Below are 21,366 nucleotides of genomic sequence, written 5' to 3' on the forward strand. Positions count from 1 at the left end.
AAGTCTTTCTGAAAGGATTTACTAAAACATTCCAAAACAAAGCTCTAAATCCAGAACATAAGAATCTTTTTTATTTCCATCTTAGTTGAAGATCTCCCTGACATAAAGGGGCAAACTAAAGATATAGTTGGATGAATGGTTAAGCCCTTTGACATCATTTAGGCTCCAACCCAGTTCTTTGAGGAATTAAAAGCAACTTTCCTTATCTTAGAAAACTGCAAAACCAGAAATACAGCTCTAGAAACAATTCAAAGGCTACCTCTCCTTTTTACCAATCCCAAAACCTCTCCTATTCATCTCAAAAGGCTTGTAATTATTGTAAAAATTCTGGCCTTCAGGAACAAAAGTTCTTTCTGGAGGAACTTACATTCTTTCCCTGTGCTTTTAAGATGTAAATGTCCTACCTGGTCTCCTCCAGGAACTTTTATCTAGGCCATCTCTTTGACATGCATACTTCAGGGAGGAAATTCTCATCAGAAGGAAAAAAGAGGGGAAAGGCTGTTTGGAACTTAGGTGAATTTTTTTATTCACCTAAGACAAGACATTTACCTTGTCTTCTCCATAATATTAGTAAACAAAACAAAACAAAACTGTAGCTATCTGAGCACATAAACTTAACTTACTCCACCTGCCAGCAATACAATTTGAATCCAATTTCGTTTATAACTAATGAGTTTTGGGGGCACCTGGCTGGCTCAGTTGGTGGAACATGTGACTCTTGATCTCAGGGTTGTGAGTTAAAGCCCCATGCTGGGTGTAGAGCTTATTCAAAAAGTAAACAATTAAAAAACATTTTTAAAAAGTAAACAAACTTAACAATTTTTAAAACATAATGAGTTTTCGGGGCTCCTGAGTGGCTCAGTCGTTAAGCATCTGCCTTTGGCTCAGGTCATGATCCCAGGGTCCTGTGATCGAGCCCCACATCGGGCTCCCTGCTCCATGGGAAGCCTGCTTCTCCCTCTCCCACTCCCCCTGCTTGTGTTCCCTCTGTCTCTGTGTCTCTCTCTGTCAAATAAATAAATAAAATCTTTAAAAATAATGATGGGTTTTGTATTATTTGGCTAAAATTTTATAACCGAAAATATAAGTTCTCTGTATGTATCTGTATATTTATGTGTGTCTATATATAAAATGTGTTGTAATGTGTGGTATTTTCCTAAGTCTGGGTGGTATTGCCAAAATTAATTTGTAAAACATCTCTATTTAATTGGCTTAAGGAAAATAAAGCACTTATATGGATTAAGTATTCCTAAGACTCTCAGAAATTTAATGGGAACTTAACCCAAATGTTTTTCAAGTTCACACGATCTAGGATTAATCTTTAGTAATAAAAACTAGTTTAAATTTGTTAGTTTAATTGAAACAGGCATGTCTTTAGAATCATCATTAAATATAATACTTTTATTCTATCTAGGTTTATTAAATATCAAATAAGTTCATGTTATTTCTTAAAAAATTTGTCAGCAAAAAAAAAAAAGTGAGATGATGGCTGATTTTGTTTAATGTCTCATGAAGTTTTCTTGGGTAGTCTAGACATAATTGCCAAGAAAAACTGAATTAAATAGATGTAAATGGGATAAGAGTTTCTTGGTGAACTTTTCAGCAACAATTATGTTTTATGGTATATCTATCTAGAAAACAGTTTCCAAAATCTTTCTGGTTACTTGAAACTTTAAAAGTTTTGCTAAGTTAAATGATGAGTTAGGTTAAATTCATTGACTAGATCATTTCCAAATAAGATAAAATAGTGAAATATTATTTACTGAACATAGTTTTACCTACATTTGGTTTCTTATTACAAAGGAACTAAAGATATTTGGGTTTGTTAGTAGACATATCTTGTGTCACACTGGAAAATTTACTATAAGGAAGTATATGTTTCTAGGCATTATGAAATGTATTCATAAATTTGCCAGCATATAGAATGCTGGTATAACAGACTGTTCACCATTGTTTGCTTCTTTATTTTCACCAGAAAGTCAAATATTAAGGAGTAAAAATTCTAATATATGTAATTGAAGCTACTAGAAATAATGAGGGAAACAATTCTGTGGAAGGAAACTAGGGTATGTGTTTTTTGCTGAGAGAAATTATGCAGTATAGAGATGTGTTTTTGTTCATGAAAAATAAATAAATAAATAATTTGCCCTGGTTGTTTCAGAATAGAAAAGAGAGAGGGTTTTACCTTGTATAGTCAACTTGGCTAAAATTGAATGGACTTTTAATTTTTTTTCTTAAAATAAGTTTTGATTTCAATAATGTACTTATGCTTAAATAAAACTTAATTTTCGTTCATCTGGTAAAGGATAAGGTTTCCCTGGACTATTGGTCTGCTCTTGATATAAGAGATTGTGAAAGGTTTTTCTTTACTTTTTAAGTAATCTACCTGGGAAAACAAAGATTCTGTGTTTTATCCAAATAGTTTCTTGTGTTTCTTATTGTCTTTACCAGGTCTTTGATTACTTAAGAAAAGTGAGTCTTCTCTAGTAAAAGAGCTAAGGTTTTAGGGCGCCTGGGTGGCTCAGTCATTAAGTGTCTGCCTTCAGCTCAGGTCATGATCCCAGGGTCCTGGGATTGAGCCCCACATCGGGCTCCCTGCTCAGCAGGAGGCCTGTTTCTCCTTCTCCCACTACCCCTGCTTGTGTTCCCTCTCTCGTTGTCGCTCTCTCTGTCAAGTAAATAAATAAAATCTTAAAAAAAAAAAGAGCTAAGGTTTTGTTTTGTTTACAACAATTTAACTTTCTGTACTTGCCTATAAAATCTTTATTTATTTTTTTTATAAAATGTTTCTGTTGGGGTTATAAATGATTTTATTTTATTTTTTATTTATTTATTTTTTAAGATTTTATTTATTTGACAGAGAGAGACACAGCGAGAGAGGGAACACAAGCGGGGGAGTGGAAGAGGGAGAAGCAGGCTTTCCACAGAGCAGGGAGCCCGATGCGGGGCTCGATCCCAGGACCCTGGGATCATGACCCGAGCTGAAGGCAGACGCCCAATGACTGAGCCACCCAGGAGCCCCGCCTATAAAATCTTTAATTAGCAGTATGAGTAAATGGATAACTAAGTATTGTTTCACAGTGACTTATGGTCCTATTCGACCAAGTGTTTTTAAACCTTTTGGTATTTTTTTTTACAAACTTCCCCAAAATCAAATTCTAAATGAAGTCTTTTGAGCTGGAAGTAACTAATTCTAGTTGTTATATTAAAATGTTGTATGTCACGGAAATAACCAAATTTCTTTGTCAATTGTATTATAATGATATGTCATAAGGTCTTTAACCATAGCCATTTTAAAGTCTTTTGTCATTTACAGTTACTGTTTTACTCTGAGGCTTTTGCAATAGTGCTTCATCTTCAAGGACATTCATGGAAAGGACAATCACAGATTTTTAATAACTTTAAGATCATAAGAGTGAACTGGGTAAGAATTTGCAGAATTAACGGAAAAACAGGATTCAAGGAGAACAACAATTAACTACACAAGACTGAATGAACATAATTTTTTGTGACTTTTTCTCTGTAACAATGCTGGTTCCTTAATGTTTTGTTTTGTTTTGTTTTTCCCCAGATTTATTTATTTTTTTAAATATTTTATTTATTTAGTTGACAGCACAAGCAGCAGGAGCAGCAGGCAGAGGGAGAGGGAGAAGCAGGCTCCCCGCTGAGCAAGGAGCCCGATGTGGGGCTTGATCCCAGGACCCTGGGATCATGACCTGAGCTGAAGGCAGACGCTTAACCGACTGAGCCACCCAGGTGCCCCTCCCCAGATTTAAAAAATCTTTTCTCTTAAGTGATCTATGACTTACAGCAATTTGGGAAGGTATAACTTGGTAAACAAAGATAAAACATTTACTTTTCTTCCCTACCCAATCCCTCCAGAATTCAGAAACTCTTGAGTATTCTTTTCATGGCAATACAGTTAGTTATTTGCATAAGTTCAGTAAGAATCTGTTCTCCTTGTAACAGGACACCATTGGAAACACTGGTTATATTGCCAAGGCTTTGACTGGAGTGTCATATTTGAGAGAGACATGCATAGACTCAGATATGACCAGACAGCTTTAAAGACCTAAGGTTGATTTTATGGAGCCAATAAAGCCCCTTGGAAAAACTGACCTGGTACCTTGCTTAAAGGGTTCCTGGCAACTTAACTAGATGAGTAGGGGAGGTCACTTCCCAGCAGGCCCAGGAACCTGAGGATATTTTGGGGACCTTGAGAAGAGAGGAATTCACCCAAACTACAGATATTGCCAGTAAAATCTGATGGCGAGTCTGTGGTTTGGGTTCTTGGCCTCAAGAGGTTTTAAGAGATTAATCAGAAATTCCTTATGTAAAATTCCAACAGAAGAGGCTTAAAAAGAGCTTAAATGGTCAATTGCTATTCCTGTTGCATTTATGTAAATAATCAGGCCAAGTTTAATGCAAACAAATTAGCCTTACTATGATCATTTTTGTAAAAACTGGGGGTGATTTCTGGGGTGCCTGGGTGGCTCAGTTGGTTGAGCATCCAACTCTTGATTTCGGCTCAGGTCATGATCTTAGGGTTGTGGGATCGAGCTCCACATCAGACTCTGTGCTCAGTGGAGAGTCTGCTTGAGATTCTCCCTCTCCCTCTTCTTCTGTCCCTCCCTCCCATGCTCTCTCTCTCTCAAATGAATAAATAAATCTTTTTTTTTTAAATGGGGGTGGCGTGCCTGGGTGGCTCAGCCAGTGGGGCATCTGCCTTCGGCTCAGGTCATGATCCCAGGAGCCCTGGGATCCCACCATGATCCCACCAGCCCTGCATCAGGCTCCCTGCTCAGCGGGAGCCTGCTTCTCTCTCTCCCTCTGCTGCTCCCCCTGCTTATGAGTGTTCTCTCTCTTTCTCTCTGTCAAATAAATAAATAAATAAATAAATAAATAAATAAATAAATAATCTTTAAAAAAATTGGGGGTAATGGCAGAGAGAAAAATTATATTTGCACCTCTCTAGGTATAAGATTCTAATCCCGTTAATTGTCTTTACAGTTTTGTTATACACCTACAAACTGGACTGGATCCTGAATTCTTTTAGGTTCCTCAAATATCAAGCTATGACTCTCCAAACTGACTTTTTAAATTTTCTCCCATTTTTCTGTATTGGAATTATTAAGAACAAAGACTATCCTTGAATCTCCTTGGAAGGGGCTATACCAGGTCTTCCTTACTACCCTTTCGTCAGTTAAACTTCAGGGACTTGAACTTTGGGACCACATCTCCCAATTAAAAGGGTCCCCTTCAGACTCTAGGAATGGCACTCTAGCTGGAGACTTCAAAATAAAAAATGACCAGGAAGAGAAGTAACTGACATCAAGGTAGCCTGCTTCCTTACAAGATACAGGATCAAGAGGATCAAGAACATTTCTTTCCATTCCTCCTTCCCTCTCTGACCATCCTTTTCCTAATTCTTACACCACAAAGGTCTTTGTGATTCTTTTGTCCACCTTTTGCCCTGGCCTGGAAAGATAATGCCATTGTTCACATATCTCAGGCCATTGCAAAGGGGGTTAATCCAAGCTAAAATGACTATTGGATGTGTCATGATGTTGGTGACCCTGTAGTTTTGCCCATCACAAACTTCTCCCTAATTTCCAATGCCTCAGTTTCTCTGAAACAAACTCAACCCCCCTTCTATCATGTCAGACTCTCTAACCCTCAGGGTCCATTTCCCTGTCTCTGGTTAACAATCCCAAACCTGGGAACCTTGCATCTAGGCTTTGTACAAAGAAAAGAGTAACCAGGATAAAATTGCCTGTGTGGCCTACAGACCCTTAAGTTTTACTAGCCTCCATGGCTGTCACTTTTCCAGTCACAAGCCACAAACTCAAATGGAAATTATCAGGAAGTATTCATGATTCAAAATCAGCTTCCTTTGGTAGATCACTGTTCCCCCAGCTGGGAGTAAGTGCAAATGAGGCTATGATCAGGAACCTCTCCTTAACTCTTAGAGATATTGCAGAATCTGTTGCTAATGCAATAGCTGTCCAACAAAAATCCTTAGACTTTCTGACCAAGGTTGTTCTTGATAATAGAATAGCCTTTGATTATCTTTTAGCTGAGCGAGGAGGTGTACGTGGCAAACACCACCGGGTGCACTCAGATTAATACTTCTGGGGAAGTTGAAACTCAGTTACATTAGATCACTGAATAAGCCACTTGGCTCAAGAAAGTGACTCCTTCAATGTGGTCTTTCTTCAATGTATGTGATTTTGATTGGTTTGAGTCTTGGGGGAATATGGCTCCAAAGTGCATTGCAGACATTGAGAATTCTCCTGCTTATAGTAATCATAGTAGCCTTCCTGGTATGCTGTCTTCTCTCAAAAGCCTTTAATGCCTGATCCCAACCACTAGCCAACAAGCAAATGATCTCCTTAAGACTTGAACATCAGAAAAGGAACAAAGAGAATTACCAACTTAAAAAACGTGAACCTGAAGTCATGCCCTGTGAATACCACAGAAATTCAGCAGAAGGACACCACAAGCTGTAAATACCACACAGAAGATCAGCAAAAATTGCAAGAACTTCAGAAAAGTAGCTAAGAGTGGCACCAATACCTTGAATTTGGATCACATCTCTCAGTTAGGTTGAAAGTCTTGTCAAAAGGGGGGACTCGTTCAGAAAGGGACAACAGCACCCAAATGGAATCACTTATGCTAAGTCCATGTCATCAAACTGAGACTTAATACCCATCTTAACTACAGTTTCAGCATCTCCCCGGAATGGAATCTTAAATCAGTCAATCTGGAATTAACTGGTCAGCACTAGTGAGGTAATCTGCCTGATAGACCTCTGCCATCCCCTAAAGGAGATGACCTTGCCACAACCGATCTACTTTTTACTAGCCTAAGTTCCTGTCCCTCTTCCTTCTGCCTGTAAAAGTCTTTCATTTTGTACAGCTCCGCAGAGCTTTTTTTTTTTTTTTTTTTTTTGACAGAGAGAGAGACAGTGAGAGGGGGAACACAAGCAGGGGAAGTGGGAGAGGGAGAAGCAGGCTTCCCACTGAGCAGGGAGCCTGATGCGGGGCTCGATCCCAGGACCCTGGGACCATGACCTGAGCCAAAGGCAGACGCTTAATGACTGAGCCACCCAGGCGCCCCTACTCCGCAGAGCTTTTATCAGCTAGATGGGATGCTGCCCAATTCATGAATCAATGAATAAAGCCAATAAAGTCCTTAAAATGTACTCAGTTGAATTTTGTTTTTTAATACCGCTCAAAAACATGGATCTCTACCTAAGAGGATTTAAGGTATCTTCCCTGAAGAGTAGTTACAATGGTTTTATTTTTAACCCCTCTATCCTCAAATAAATGAAATAACATCTAATATCAAGGAAAGAAGGAAGAAAGGGAAGAGCGAGGGGAAGAAGGGGAGAAAAGGACGTATCAGTGGGAAGTATCTCACTATGAGGTAGTGAATCAGACAGACCAGCAAACCTGGAGCTAAAATCTTACTGACATCACTTATGAGTATGTTCCAAGTCATCTCACTTCTTTACACCTCAGTTCTGTCATCCCTAAAGTTAGGGGATAATACCACCAATTTTGTTAAGTTACTATGAAGATTTAATGACAATGTATGTAAGAAAACTTGCCAAGTTCCTGGCACATATCAGGCATTTAATAAAATTGTAAAATTCCTTATTCTTGAATGCATAATCCAAGTTGTACTCTTCAAATAGCCTTACTGATTTGCTGCCTTTAGGATGCGCAGGAAAGAACTAATTCCAACATTTTTTCTGCTCTCTTCACAGCAAATTATGAACCATACAACATACGTGGGAAGTTCATTTCTTTTTCTGTTAAAGCATGGAATTGTCATATGAGGTGAGAAAATACGTCATCTTCCATCCTGAACAACACTTAGCAAATAAAATGTTGCAGACAAACTGAGAGGTAGAATAGGATAGCAAGTTTAGGAATGTGCGTAAAAAGCTGCATTGTAGTCCACAAAAAAGGGTGGACTTACATTTGAGTTAATGTGCTTATTTCTAAGACAAACGTTTTGGTGTTTATCCATTTACTGGCTCCTGTGTTTCAAAGGCATCTGTACAGTAGATTAGGAAAGTTTAGGAGCAGATAACAGGACTAAAAATAGCGCAAAAGTCAACTCAGGGTCCAGATATCTCCAAGACATGCCTAACACTTTATAAAAGTGATAGATGACCAATGATAATATGGACAAGAAGGATGGAACACCTTCAGAAGGGGCGATAATAAGCATGAACTTGTCAGCATTAAATGCAGGAAAAGGGAATGGAAGACAAAGGGGCTTGATATTAAGGAAAAGGAAAACAAAACAAAACAAAACAGTGGTTAAAATGCAACAAAATAACCTGAAATTTCTCATTGCCCCTCTTCATCAATGACTACAAAGTATACTTAGTTATTTATCCTTATGCTGGAGGGGGTTTTAAAACCTATAAAATATGGGTATGAGTAGTTCGGTGGTCACTCAGGCTCAGAAAATCTAGTCACTGATGCATAAGCTTTTCACCAGAGGTGTTTTTCTGGATGTAGTTATAGTTCCTTTCCTTGATAGAGGGTTACATGCTACCTGAATCTCCAAAGACATTTGATTCTGTCTTCTTTGGCCTTAGATTCCAGAGAAACATACTCAGATTGAGGAGTATTTACCGCTAACCAAGTAAAACAAATGAATTCTAACTGATATACCTGTACCCTCTCTTTGTTTCCCTATGTATCCGAATTGTCCACCTTTCTATTGCTCACTGCACTGAATTTTGTGGCTGGAAGGGGTCTGATAAGTCATCTAATCCTCTCTTTCATGATGGAGAAACTGTCACTAAAACATCCCCCAAGGAGATTACCCTGCCCTCTGCAAAAGGTAGCCCATTCCTCTACCTCTCATTTTTAGAAAGTTCATCCTTATGATTGTATCACAAACTTTCCCTGAATTTTTTCCCATTAGTTATGGTTATTTCCTCTGGAACATCTCAAATGCACCTCCATTTTTCTCTACAAATTAGCCCTATAGGTCTAGTGAAATACACAAGAAACAAATACATACAAAAAACAACCATGTCTTAAATTTCTTCCTCTCAAAAGCTAACATCCAGGATTCTTTCAAGCACTTCTGTTTCAGGATAGCATTTATCATCCTCCTAATCCCTTCCTCACTATTGACTATGCCGCCCATCCCACGAACCAGTTTCACAAACTTATATTCATAGTGCCTTACATCTCACAGGCACTTTGCTAGTCATCCAGGACATACCGGGAATCAAACAGCCCCACAAACAGACCCACAGGGCCAAGGTGGGAAAGGCGGGAAAGACTGCCCTAAGGGACTTAAGACTGAATTAAGATCTGAAGGAAGAGTAGATACTAACTAAGGGAGGATGGTGAGGGGACACTTGGAACAAGGGCCCTGGCTGGGGAGTGGCAAGGGAACAGGGAGAAGTGGAAGAAGGGCACTGTAGCTGGGGTGCAGAGAGAAAGGGAGGTAAGATAAGCATGCATCAGGAGAGAGGATCAGGGCCAGACCACATAAGACCCTCCATGTTGGGCAACTTTGTCTTGATCCTACAAGTGAGTAGAAAGAAGCCAATGGAAGAATGTAAGCATGAGGCTAGGGAATTTCCTGTCAGGTTTGTGTTCTCCAGAAGACCTTTCTGGCTGTAGTGGGAAGAACTGCTTAGACGGGACAACGAGGGACAGAGGAAGACCAGTAAGAAGGCTGTTACAGCATTTCAGACAAGACGTGATGACGGCCTCTGGGCTATGGTGGTGAGAGAGAAGACAACAGATGGATCGGAAGGATGTTTAGGGATAGAACTGAAAGGACTTGGCAATAAATTAGATATTGACTGAGCGAGCAGAAAATGCCAAAGATGACTCCTAGGTCTCTGCTTGAGTAATAGATGGATGGTGATGGTGCCATTTTCTCAGACAGAGAAGACAAGTTTGGGAGAGGGGAAGAACAGGAGAGTGGGTGCTGATGACCAGAAAGCCAAGCTCTCAATTACAATTCTCAGGCATCTTGGAGGTTATGCAATGCTGCAGACTGAATGTTTGTGTCTCCCCCACCCCAAATTCGTATGTTGAATTCCTATCCCCCCAATGTGATGGTATTAAGAGGGGGCCTTTGGGAGGTGATTAGGTCATGAGGATGGAGCCCTCATGAATGGGATTCGTGCTCTTAAAAATCAGACCCTGAAGAGTTAGTTCCTTCGTCTCCTTCTGCCATGTGGGGTTACAAATGAGAGGTCGGCAGTCTGCAACCAGGAAGAAGGCTTTCACCGGACACGGAAACTGCCAGCCCCTTGGTCTCAAACTTTCAGCCTCCAGAAATGTGAGAAAAAAATTTCCATGGTTTATAAGCCACCCAGTCTATGATTTTTTTTTTTTTAAAGATTTATTTATTTATTTATTTGTTTATTTGAGGAAGACACAGAGAGCATAGAGGGAGAGGGGGAGGGAGAGGGAGAAGCAGACTTCCCGCTGAGCAGGGAGCCCAACGCGGGGCTCAATCCCAGGACCCTGGGATCATGATCTGAGCCGAGGGCAGACGCTTAACCGACTGAGCCATCCAGGTGCCCCCCAATCTATGATATTTTGTTGTAGCAGCCTGAATGGATAAAGACATGGAGAAAACCCCTGGAGGCTTTTTTGGGTAAATAAATACCTCCTTTTTTTCTTTGTAATTTCTCCCTTCAGATAGAGATGACTGTTAAGATTACCACAATAAAATGATTCAACTTTTAATGTCACATTTAATAGTCAGAAATATTAAGGTTCAGCTTCATATTATTATATCAATTTAACTGCCAGTGTTACCTATATATAATCACACGAATTTCTGCACAGGAGTATGGTGGGATCTCTGCCCGCTATCTTACATTCTACCAGATAATCTTTTCCTCTTGGTTCTGGAGGAGAAAAGATTTTTTCCTACCCAAGCACAAGGACATGGGCCAAATGCCTTTAATTTCCCCCTGAGATGGTCATTTGCACGATCAATAGTATCTCATGACTTTTTTAAAGAGGCTTTAAAAAATGGATAACTTTGGTTTACGCCCAAGATATAACCAACTCACTTTAAGGAGCTAAAGCCTCTTAACATTTCTTAAACCAAGCTGTAGTGAAATTGATATCATTTCACCTAGAGCCTGCATCAACCACTCGAAGCCCTTCTGTAACGTTTCAAATCTCAACATGGATTTATTGGGGGGTGTGAAGGCAGTCCTTAATTTTTATATTGTTATTCAGAGCAGGTATAAGAGCCAAAGTGAAGAGCAAAGTTTCTAATGTTCAAATTAAATCCAAATATTTATTTAACAACCCAACTTTGAGGTTAGCATTCATTAAGTAACCCAGCAAGAAATAAAAATCCAGTGACCCTGTTTGAAACCTTTTCTTAAGCCACTGAAAAGAAACTTTAGAACGACCTCCAATAATATTTTGGTTCTAATCCTTAATTAAAATATAGCTACTGTACATGCCCCCTGGTCCTCAAAGACCACTCTCCTCATTTTAAGCAGATTCATCAGAGCAGGTCTTGAGCCAAATACACCTGCTGTGACTGCAGTGTGTAGTTTTTGGCTCATTTTATAAATATTTGAGTACAGCTCTTTCTACTCATTGAGACTATAAGCATCACAGAGGGGCCGCCTAGTTCATTTTTATATTTTTATCCCTTATAAATGTGTTCCACACACAATATATATGAGAAAAATTGCTTAATAACTGAAGGAATTAAGGAATTCCATTAGACAAGATGACCAAGCAGAGCTCTATTAAGCTCTGCATTCAGTCCCATCCAGGCCAACATTTTTGGTCCATATTTATATAAGGACATTCATAATAATATGATTACATTTTCAGATAATAAGAATATAGAAAGATAGTAAAAAAAATTAGGTGGATTAATTTTGTTGGAAGATGATATTATACCAATTCAAGGGTCAAATTCCAATATATATGTGTGTGTATATGTGCATGTTTATATATATATATATATATATATATATATATATATATATATATATATTACATGTATATATTGTATACATGTCCCTGGCCCCAAAGGCCACTCTCCTTATTTTAAGCAGAGTTACTGTTAAATAAGCAAGACATGTCAGGTCAGCTCATAGATGATATTTCTTGTTCAGAAAGAAGTCTTTCTGTCCAATAGAGCAAAGCACCATCAGCACAGATCATCCCCAATTCTTGTCCATGAATTAACCATCCTGTGTTTTCTGACGCCTCATCTATAGAACACAAAGAAGAGATTCAAGTCCATGAGCCTACTGAAGGGCAGGATAAATTGAGAGACAAGAGCTCAAACCAGTAGACTCTTCTCTGTCTTAGTCTTTCATGAGGGAGGTTTATTTGTTATTGACAAGTTGACCTTCAGGCATTACCTGCCCTCTAGACCCAGCCTAGAGAATCCTTTTCTCTTTGTTTGGTAGTCATATTGCCCCTTTCTACATCTCTGCTAAGACTCACAATACACCCTGGAAAGAGCACTGAACTTGGAGTCAAACAGGCAAAATCTAACCCCAATACTCTGGTTTCTCTTCAGATCCCAGCACTGATCCAAATGAGCTGTGTGAACTTGGCCAAATCTCTTAACCTCTAGTTCCACATTCATAAAACAAATTGCACCGTTTTCCCTAGATCTCGCCAGCCTCTGTTTACTAAAAATAATCCCATTTTCACCATGCCTTGCCCTCCCCTGCATCACAGCATCTCGGCCCTTGACTTCCCCAACCTCCACATTCACTCATTCAGTTCTATAAATGTATCACCTACTATGTGCCTTATTTATTTTTGGCACTGGGACTAAAATAGCAAGCGAGAATAATCATGTTCCCTGCACCGCGGTGAACAAGATTTTCACTTAAAGGGGCACCTGGGTGGCTCAGTCGTTAGGCGTCTGCCTTCAGCTCAGGTCATGATCCCAAGGTCCTGGGATCGAGCCCTACATTGGGCTCTCTGCTCAGTGGGAAGCCTGCTTCTCCCTCTCCCACTCCCTCTGCTTGTGTTCCCTCTCTCGCTGTCTCTCTCTCTATCAAATAAATAAAAATCTTAAAAAAAAAAAAAAAAGATTTTCACTTAAAGAAGAACATTCTGACTGCTATGAGGAACTTGGATTGTCAGGTAACGAGAGTGAGTGCAGAGACCCAAATTCAGGTGCTGTTGCAATGGTCCAAGCAAGAGAGGATAACACAACAGGGTTAGTAGGTGAAGATGGAAGATTCAGTGACTATTTTATTTTATTTTTTATTTATTTATTTTTTAAGATTTTATTTATTTATTTGACAGACAGAGCAAGAGAGCACAAGCAGGGGGAGCAGTAGAAGGAGAGGGAGAAGCAGGCTCCCTGCTAAGCAAGGAGTCCGATGCGGGACTCAATCCCAGGACCCCGGGATCATGACCTGAGCCGAAGGCAGATGCTTAACCATCTGAGCCACCCAGGTGCCCCTCAGTCACTATTTTAGAAGTAGAATTGACTAGTCTTGTTAAGAGATTGCAAAGGGGAGGTGAGGGAGAGAGGGGGAGGTACCAAGGTGATGCCCATGTTTCTGGTTTGAGCTTTGGTGCTGATTGATGGACCTGGGGAGTAGCAGGTTTGAGGACAGAGCTTGTGAGTTCTCTCCTTCAGTCTGCAACAGGCACAAGACATTCAGATGGAGATGTCAAATAGGCCATTGTATATACAAGGCGGGAGTGCACTGGGGATAGATATTTGGGAGTTGGCAGCAAATAGGTGGTGTTCAAAGCCATAGAAATGGAGGAGCTCACCAATGGAGAGAGAGTAGACTGTCCCATATAAGCTCACAAACTGTCTTCCCTTATCATCTGGTGCTGGCTCCCATGAAGAGTATCTGTACCATGGCGCTAACCCCTAAGAGCAGCATTCCCTGGGGCGCCTGGGTGGCTCAGCCAGTTAAACGTCTGCTCAGGTCATGATCCCAGGGTCCTGGGATCGAGCCCCATGTCGGGCACCCTGCTCGGCAGGGAGCCTGCTGCTCCCTGTCCCTCTGCCCCTCCCACCCTGCTCGTGTGTGCTCACTCTTTCTTTCAAATAAATCAATAAAATCTTTAAAAAAAGAAAAGAGCAGCATTCCCTGGGGGTTCATAGGGCCCTCGATTCTCTGTAGGCCTCATTGGGTCGAAGCCAAGGCTACAGTCTGCCCTCAAGTGGAGCAGATTCTCCCCTCCTCACTCAGTGTCCCGCTCGGTCACCTGAGTCACAGAGCAGGCTGCTGGGGCTCCAGTACTCAAGAGGATATTGCCTGCAAGTCTCACTCTTCCCACAAGCTCAGACATCTACCTCTAAGCCAGACCCTGGCTATTCGCATTAGACCCAAAGAAGAAAACTGCAACAATATAGCCTCATGAATGTGTCAGTGCACCTGCCGAAACTCATCTGAGAGCTCTCTGAGGCTCAAGCTGTGTCCCCCTGACCACCACCACCACCACCACCACTACGCCACCATTTGAATAATGCTGTTCAGAAATGTTTCATTGTCTGATGTTCCCAAACTTCCACACCTGCATCTAATTAATGACCTTAATATTCTGCTTAGGCTTTGTGAAATACCCGCTATAATAGAGTCTAGGAATGCAAAGGATCAGATCTTTGTTCCCAATTTGATAGATAACCTGTCTACCCACTGATTGGCATAGCACAGTAGGAATAATGATGAAAACTCCCAAACAAACCAGCCCTTAGGTCAAACCTTCACGTTGGCGTGACACCAAGTGCAAGGGGAGAATCCTGAGGAGAAGCGTTGTGGACAAGGCAAGTGTAACAATGGCCCTGATTGGGATATACGGGGGCCTTCCAGGCTCAGTCGAGGCATGGGGAGGGCCAGGCAAGGAGGTGTGCCCCAGAGGCAATCTGTGTTAGGAGTCACTGCTACACCCGTTTGCACCAGGCTCCAGGGGGGGTCTGAGAGAACAAAGAACAAGATACCACTCTGTGTCAAGTGTCTGGGTGCACAAACACATGTAAGCAAATGGCTTACTACATATTATATAGTAAGGGGCTGTATTAGACACAGACAGACTATCTTGGAAAAGGAAGAGCTGAGCTTCACTCTTCCTCGCAAAGCTGGAAAAAGATTTTTTACAGAGCCTATTTAACCTAAGTCTTGAGGGATGTGTAGGCGATCTCCAGGTGGGCAAGTTGTAAGTAAAGGACAGAATTCTAGGTTATAGGGAGGAGAGTCAGGTTATAGGGAGGAGAAGAAGCAGATAGTGTGCCTCGGGCAGTATTTTCCAAGTGGGTGAACACAACATGGGTGGGGGACCCAATGGTGCTAGATGGGGTCAGAGGAGATTTTAGGTAGCATGCAGACACTACATTAAATAACAACGAATTCCTTGGAATTGATAAAGTTGGCTATCTTTTAATTCCCTTCCATCTCTGCCCAGGAGAAATGTCTCAGTTGGCTATTAGGATGCTAATCTTCCTTCTTAACAGAGTAGGTTTCAGGCTCAGAGGTTCCCCAGGTAACAGTGTCTAGCTAGAATTTAATATTATTTTGTTTTTATTATATTTATGTTTCTTTTTTTAAGATTTTATTTATTTATTTGACACAGAGAGAGGGAACACAAGCAGGGGAAGAGGGAGAGGGAGAAGCAGGCTCCCCGCCGAGCAAGGAGCCCTATGTGGGGCTCGATCCCAGGACCCTGGGATCATGACCTGAGCCGAAGGCAGATGCTTAACGACTGAGCCACCCAGGTGCCCCTGTATTTATGTTTCTCTTCTGTTTACGGTAAATGACAGTGGTTTTCCATTTATAGTAGTTATATAAATTTTTCTTTCTAAACAAACTTAAGTTTAAGAAGTAAGTGATTTGCTTGGCAACTGCTTTGCAATGTGGTTCGAGATTCTATCCGGGGACTGGCGTCATGGCTGTGGGCTTGCTCATTCCGGGCATAGCCACTGCGCACATCCCCAGGTCCACTAACAGGAGTGAAGAAAAAAGCCTTGCCCATTATTCATATCAGTGGAATTGGATGGAAAGAGGCATGTCTCTGGAGTTTGTTACTATGTGTCAAAGGGTTTGGAGAATATCCACTAAGGAAGCATTTTCCTGATTGGTGAAAAATAACTCCATTATGCTCACCTACCCCTTCTAGAAGGTTATGCAGTGTATTAATGTAGTGCATAATAAAAACAGCAAAAAAGTAAAAAAGAAAAAAAGCAAGCGATTTATATGCAAATATAGAAAAATATTAAGAAGTTAATCACACCATGAACTTATGGTAAGAATTATGACAGTGGCATGTGAACATCTGAAGTGTTAGAAATACTTTCTAGGAGAAAGATTAGCAGTTTGCTATGTTGCTATCACTGTGTTAGTATAGATCATTCAGAGATCAAGCACGGTAAAATGGGTCAAGCTTTTTTTTTTTTTCCCTTTTAAGTAAACTCTACCAACGTGGGGTTAGAACTCATGATCCTGAGATCAAGAGTTGCAAACTCCACCAACTGAGCCAGCCAGGCTCCCGCAAATAGGTCAAGTTTAAAGCCAGGCAGACAGGAATTCCAATCTCCCTTCAATACTTTCTAGGTGGGTGGCCTTGGGCAAGAGCTCTTGAGGTCTTTGTCTTACTTTCCTCGCCTTTATACTAAGAGTCCATATTACAGGACTGTAAGCATTAGAGACAACAGATATGCAGGTCCTAAAATTATAGACATTATTAACCTTCTTTATAACTTTCCAACAAGCTTTCCAAGGTTAGCCATGACTGACTCTGACCTAATTTCTCTAATTCTGTGAGACAGTCTGTCTGCAGAGCCGTTAATTGGTTTCAGAAAAGAATTGAATGTGTTATTTTTCTTTATTTCTCCATTAATTTGTATAGAAAGTTAAAAAACCGCACAATGGTCATGATTGCCGGGTCATCCCAAATGGCTGTAAACTGGGGAGGGGAGACCACCCACCCAGTCCAAGTCGGAGGATCCATGTTGTATTCTAATGTTCTTCTGAATGCATTTTGTAACATTTTTTAAACAAACAAAATAAATAAACCGCACAAGCACTATAGACACAGCTCTGAAAACCACTGGGAAGAGGTGTGTGTGTGGGGAAATAACTTAATCCACATTCCATGGTTCCAGCCCATCCTTTCAGCCACTCCCCACTGCCCACACCCCTCCAACCCCTATTATAATGAGGCCCGAAGAAGCCTGTCATGCAGACTTAATGAGTGTGGTAGACCACCACTCAGAGGACCACCACCCAGGTCTCTGGCTTTCCACTTCAGAAGCAAGCACCTGCTGAGAGGGGGAAACCAAAAGATTTCTCTGGTAATCAGGACACCTTGCCTAAGTAAGAGATAAACTGGACCAGCCCAACCCCCTTAGTAAGCACAATCTGAATTTCCAGCTCTTGTAAAATCATTAGAGCACGGCATAAAAGCACTTTCCTCTGGAACAGTAATAATGATTTTCATCTTCCAAATTAAGCATTGACTTTTTGGGAAACCTGTCATTAGAGGATTTTCTGTCTGCTGACCTTTGCTTTCACTTCCTGGAAGTGTTTTATTAAAGTAGGTCATCTCATTCAAATACAGAACACTACTAATATCTCCCATGCAGTTTTGCAGTTCTAGTTATAAGCAGGATGTACAAGCAATTTATGATTCTTCCATGTGGATATACATTTGTCCTTTACCATGGTCATACTTTTTCCGAAATGAGCCACCAGATTTAAATAGATCGCATACTGCCATTTCTTCTTCTAATTTGGTACAATTCAGAAATGCAGTTTTTAGAAATGTCTTCTCATAGATTGTAAGGGCTAGAATGAAATACATCTCAAAACAATAAAATGAAAGCATGATTTTAAACAAGAAGTGATCGGACATTTTAACCATTTTTTGTTTAATGTTTATACTCCCACATGCTAGAGTCTACTACTAGAAACCCTAACTTTTGATTGGCTAAAAAGACTGAAAACTGCAGTGCCCCATACCCTGCCCTCCACTAAAAAAGTTGACTAATTACTTCTCAGTGATCGTCATAGCTTGTTAGTGATCTGTTTGAGGCTATCATATTTACAGTCTACACAATGTTTCTTGTTTTGCAAATCCTGGTGATATTAATATAGCCATAAATACACACAAGAAGACAAGTGTATTTCTAGGATCTAATACTTTTATTTGTCAAGATATTAATCGTTTAAAATTTGTATTTCCTGCCCTAAAAAGCTGTCAAGGAGTCTACAATTTAACTCTGATAGAGTAGTTTGGTCTAGCTATTCAGAAAAAGGAAAAGCGCATGGTTTTATTATAGAACTTGAGCTTAATGTCAGGATCCAAATGTTCCAAGCTCAAATAAATCTTCACAAGCCTGCTTGCTTTTGTGATTGCTAAATCCGAATAGCCGCAAGCAGGAGCCGACCTGTGCCTATAAACATGTAAACTAGCAAACACTAAATCATTCAGTCACGTAAAAGCAACACCCAAAAGCAAACACTAGTTATCCTTAAAGATAATATAAACAAAATGATACCTGTTCTTCAGCTTTTTGGTTTCTCAGGATCGAGAGATATTTCCTAATTGCATGGAGAGGATATTTTTTGAAGTAAGAGAATCTAGACTGAGGCAACAGATTATCCATGGTGAGGAAAGTAAGAAGGTTCTCGTCTGCCCCACCCTGTCAGCAACCATATGAAGTCTCGAAGCTTCACAATTCCTCAGATGCCTAAAGATTTGCTTGTAGCTTGATCACTTTCCTGCAAACAAAGCAAATGTTCTTGCTGCTTCCTCTTTTGGGTAGGGTTCCTGGTGAAACCAGACAGCCAAGTTCGAGCGCCGACCATCTAAGAGCGTCCAGAAATACACTGCCCAAAGGGCAGTAGGAGCCAGGAGGAATTTAGGGTCTGGTCCACAGAATGCAAATTGCTTAGTGGTAGTGATGCGATTGTCCTATTTCTAGCAACAGCGTTCTGTTGCAAGCTATGTTAATATTAGCTAGCTGGTGACTTTCCACACCCACAGACTCTCGTGAGGTTTAATCTTAATTCTTCTGACAGCTTTTCTGGCTCTTAAAGAGGACATGACATGTGGGGTTTTTTTTTTTTTCTGTTTCCTTCTAGATTTTTTTTATCAGCATGAGCACACACACAGGGACATCCCTTGGCTGTGACTCAGCTCAAAAGTGTTGATTCATTCAGTCTTGAGAAGCTTTGTTTTAGGGGACTTCTAAAAAAAAGGAACAATTTACTTCACTCTTCACTATTATCAAGGAGTTCAGTGTCAGCACTTAAGAGGTTTGGTTTACGCTGTCATGCATTATGCAACATGCCCAGTAACCAGATACTTTACGTTAATTGAACAATAGCTGCAAATAGATTCTGTTCTGAGTTAAAAGCCTTCTCTCCTTGAATCCTTATCTCAAATCCACAGGCTGAATCCAGGAACATTAAATTTCCCCAGGCTTTATTCCGAATGGAAGGGAGAAAAAATGTTACACATTTACTTTCTAAGTATTATACAAAGGATTCATGCTTTAAAAAAGAGAACTGGGTAAGAGGTCTGCAGTCTCAGAGGACGTGAAATCATAAAATTTGAAAGTTCAATATTTTCTTAATACTCTGTAGAAGTCACAGGGTTTCTGAACAAAGTTTCCACGTAGGCTTTGCTCTTTTGTTATCCTTTTTAACATTGTAGTAGCTGGTTCACTTGATGGGAACATTTGGCCACTTTGGTGAGGGGTTGTCATGTAGAGTGTCTAGGCCAGACATCAACCCCAAAATCATGAGGCCCAGAGCTGTGCTTTCAAGAGGAAGGAGAGAGCTGGTCTGTTTCCTTTCAGAGACAGCACTGTTGGGGAGGAGGGGTGAGCGGAGCTGGGAACCCACGTCGCAGACTGTGCTGTCCCCCTGGACAGCCGCCCTGCCACTCCCGGCTGGGCCACTAGCCTTCAGGGAACACACTTGATGGGCCTAATGTGGGTCATGCTGCAGCAGCCCAGGCCATCTGTCAGGCTGGCCTCGGGCCCACTTGCAAGGTGATCTTCCAGGCTCACCAGGACCAGGCTGGCAATTCCAAGAAGTCATTTACATAATGCTGCCAGGCTGGCTTCCAGGAGGAGGAGGCTCTGCCCTCCTGCCCCTGCTTTAGGCGCAAGGCGGGCTGGCTTTTCCAGTGTCCTCTGTATGCTGGAGACAGCCGACTCTAATGAGGTCCAGCGGCAAGCACTGTGCTTGCGAACCACCAGAATGCTAAGGGCAGCGTCGTGCACTCCCTGCAGCTCACAGCTCAGAGAGACAAGGCGCGTGCACCCAGACACCCTGGCCCTGGAAAGAGGGGAGGCCCTTGAAGCTTGGGGAGGAGGAGAGATTGCCATTTATACACACCCTCGAGGAACCCGCGAGCTGCCTTTTTCCCTTCCTTTTTAAAAATATCTAAACCTTCAGAGATGCCTCTTCGCCTGGGCAGAAGCGGGCAGCCTGCCAAACACCCACAGCTCGGCTGTGATCAAAGCCTTTTCCCAACGGATGGACACAAAGCAGACTTCATTTCAAACGGTTGTTTCATGATCACCTTCTCCTGGTTTAATGAAAAGAGATGGGGAAGGGGTGGGTCGGGGAAGAGGAAAGAAAACCCAGACCGAAACTGTCCTGGCTAGATTTGGCATAAAAAGAAAAATTGGTGAACCGAACACAACTAAAATTGGCGACAAATATAAATCATATCTAATATGTATCGGGCCTTTCTGCCAGGCTCTGTGTTAAATTCTTGACATTATTCATGTAAGACTACAGCAGTATCCAATGGGGAAACTGAGGCTCACAGAGGGTAAACAACTTTCCAAGGTCACACAGCTACAAAGCCGGGGAGACGGGACTCCACCCAGGTAGACTGACACACCAGAATCTCCCGAGTCTCCGTTCCCAGTCAGTACACAGCACAGCCTCTTAGCCCACCTCCGGAAATGGATTCCCAAGAGCCTCTTTACAGATGAATCTAACAAAGGAAAGGCATGGAGTTGCCTTGTTAATGAGAAATACAAACGTAGACTGCTAGGAATTTACAGGCTAAGAATTATTAGATTAGAGATCAGGTGCATCTTCATGTAAAATCATACAACTCCCTGTCCTGGGTTCTGCATAACTAAGGCTAATACTCATTATTTACTCATAAAGCTTCCTTTCTGGATGATTCTAGTGATCTTGAAAAGAGGTTGTACTCATAGATACAGATTTTCTGCTCCCCTAACTTTGAAGACTACCATAATCTCAGTTTCTGTTTGACATAGGCTACGATGGTTAATTTTGGTCACCATTTATTTTAAAATTTTATTTGTTTTTGCAAGAGAGTGTGCACACATGTGCACAAGTGGGGGGAGGGGCAGAGG

The 21,366-nt window shown here is 41.2% G+C and overlaps 1 protein-coding gene and 1 pseudogene across 6 annotated transcripts in view; one reads left to right on the forward strand and one right to left on the reverse strand.

Annotated features, from left to right (window-relative positions):
* Positions 1 to 19,030, reverse strand: part of ATP2C1 (ATPase secretory pathway Ca2+ transporting 1) — a 161,057-nt gene extending 142,027 nt beyond the window's left edge. For 3 of the 6 annotated variants that reach the window (XM_078071775.1, XM_078071777.1, XM_078071773.1), the window contains exon 1: positions 18,517 to 19,028. In XM_078071775.1, the coding sequence (XP_077927901.1) occupies positions 18,517 to 18,624 (108 nt within the window). In that variant the 5' untranslated portion in view covers positions 18,625 to 19,028. Of the gene's footprint in view, positions 1 to 18,516 lie in introns of all 6 variants that reach the window. The other 3 variants (XM_036092548.2, XM_036092547.2, XM_078071778.1) reach the window with 3 other exon arrangements.
* Positions 15,872 to 16,085, forward strand: LOC118535915 (NADH dehydrogenase [ubiquinone] 1 alpha subcomplex subunit 1 pseudogene; annotated as a pseudogene).
* Positions 19,031 to 21,366: the final 2,336 nt, after the last annotated feature.

The sequence above is a fragment of the Halichoerus grypus genome, chromosome 1, assembly GCF_964656455.1.
Source record: "Halichoerus grypus chromosome 1, mHalGry1.hap1.1, whole genome shotgun sequence".
NCBI lineage: Eukaryota > Metazoa > Chordata > Mammalia > Carnivora > Phocidae > Halichoerus > Halichoerus grypus.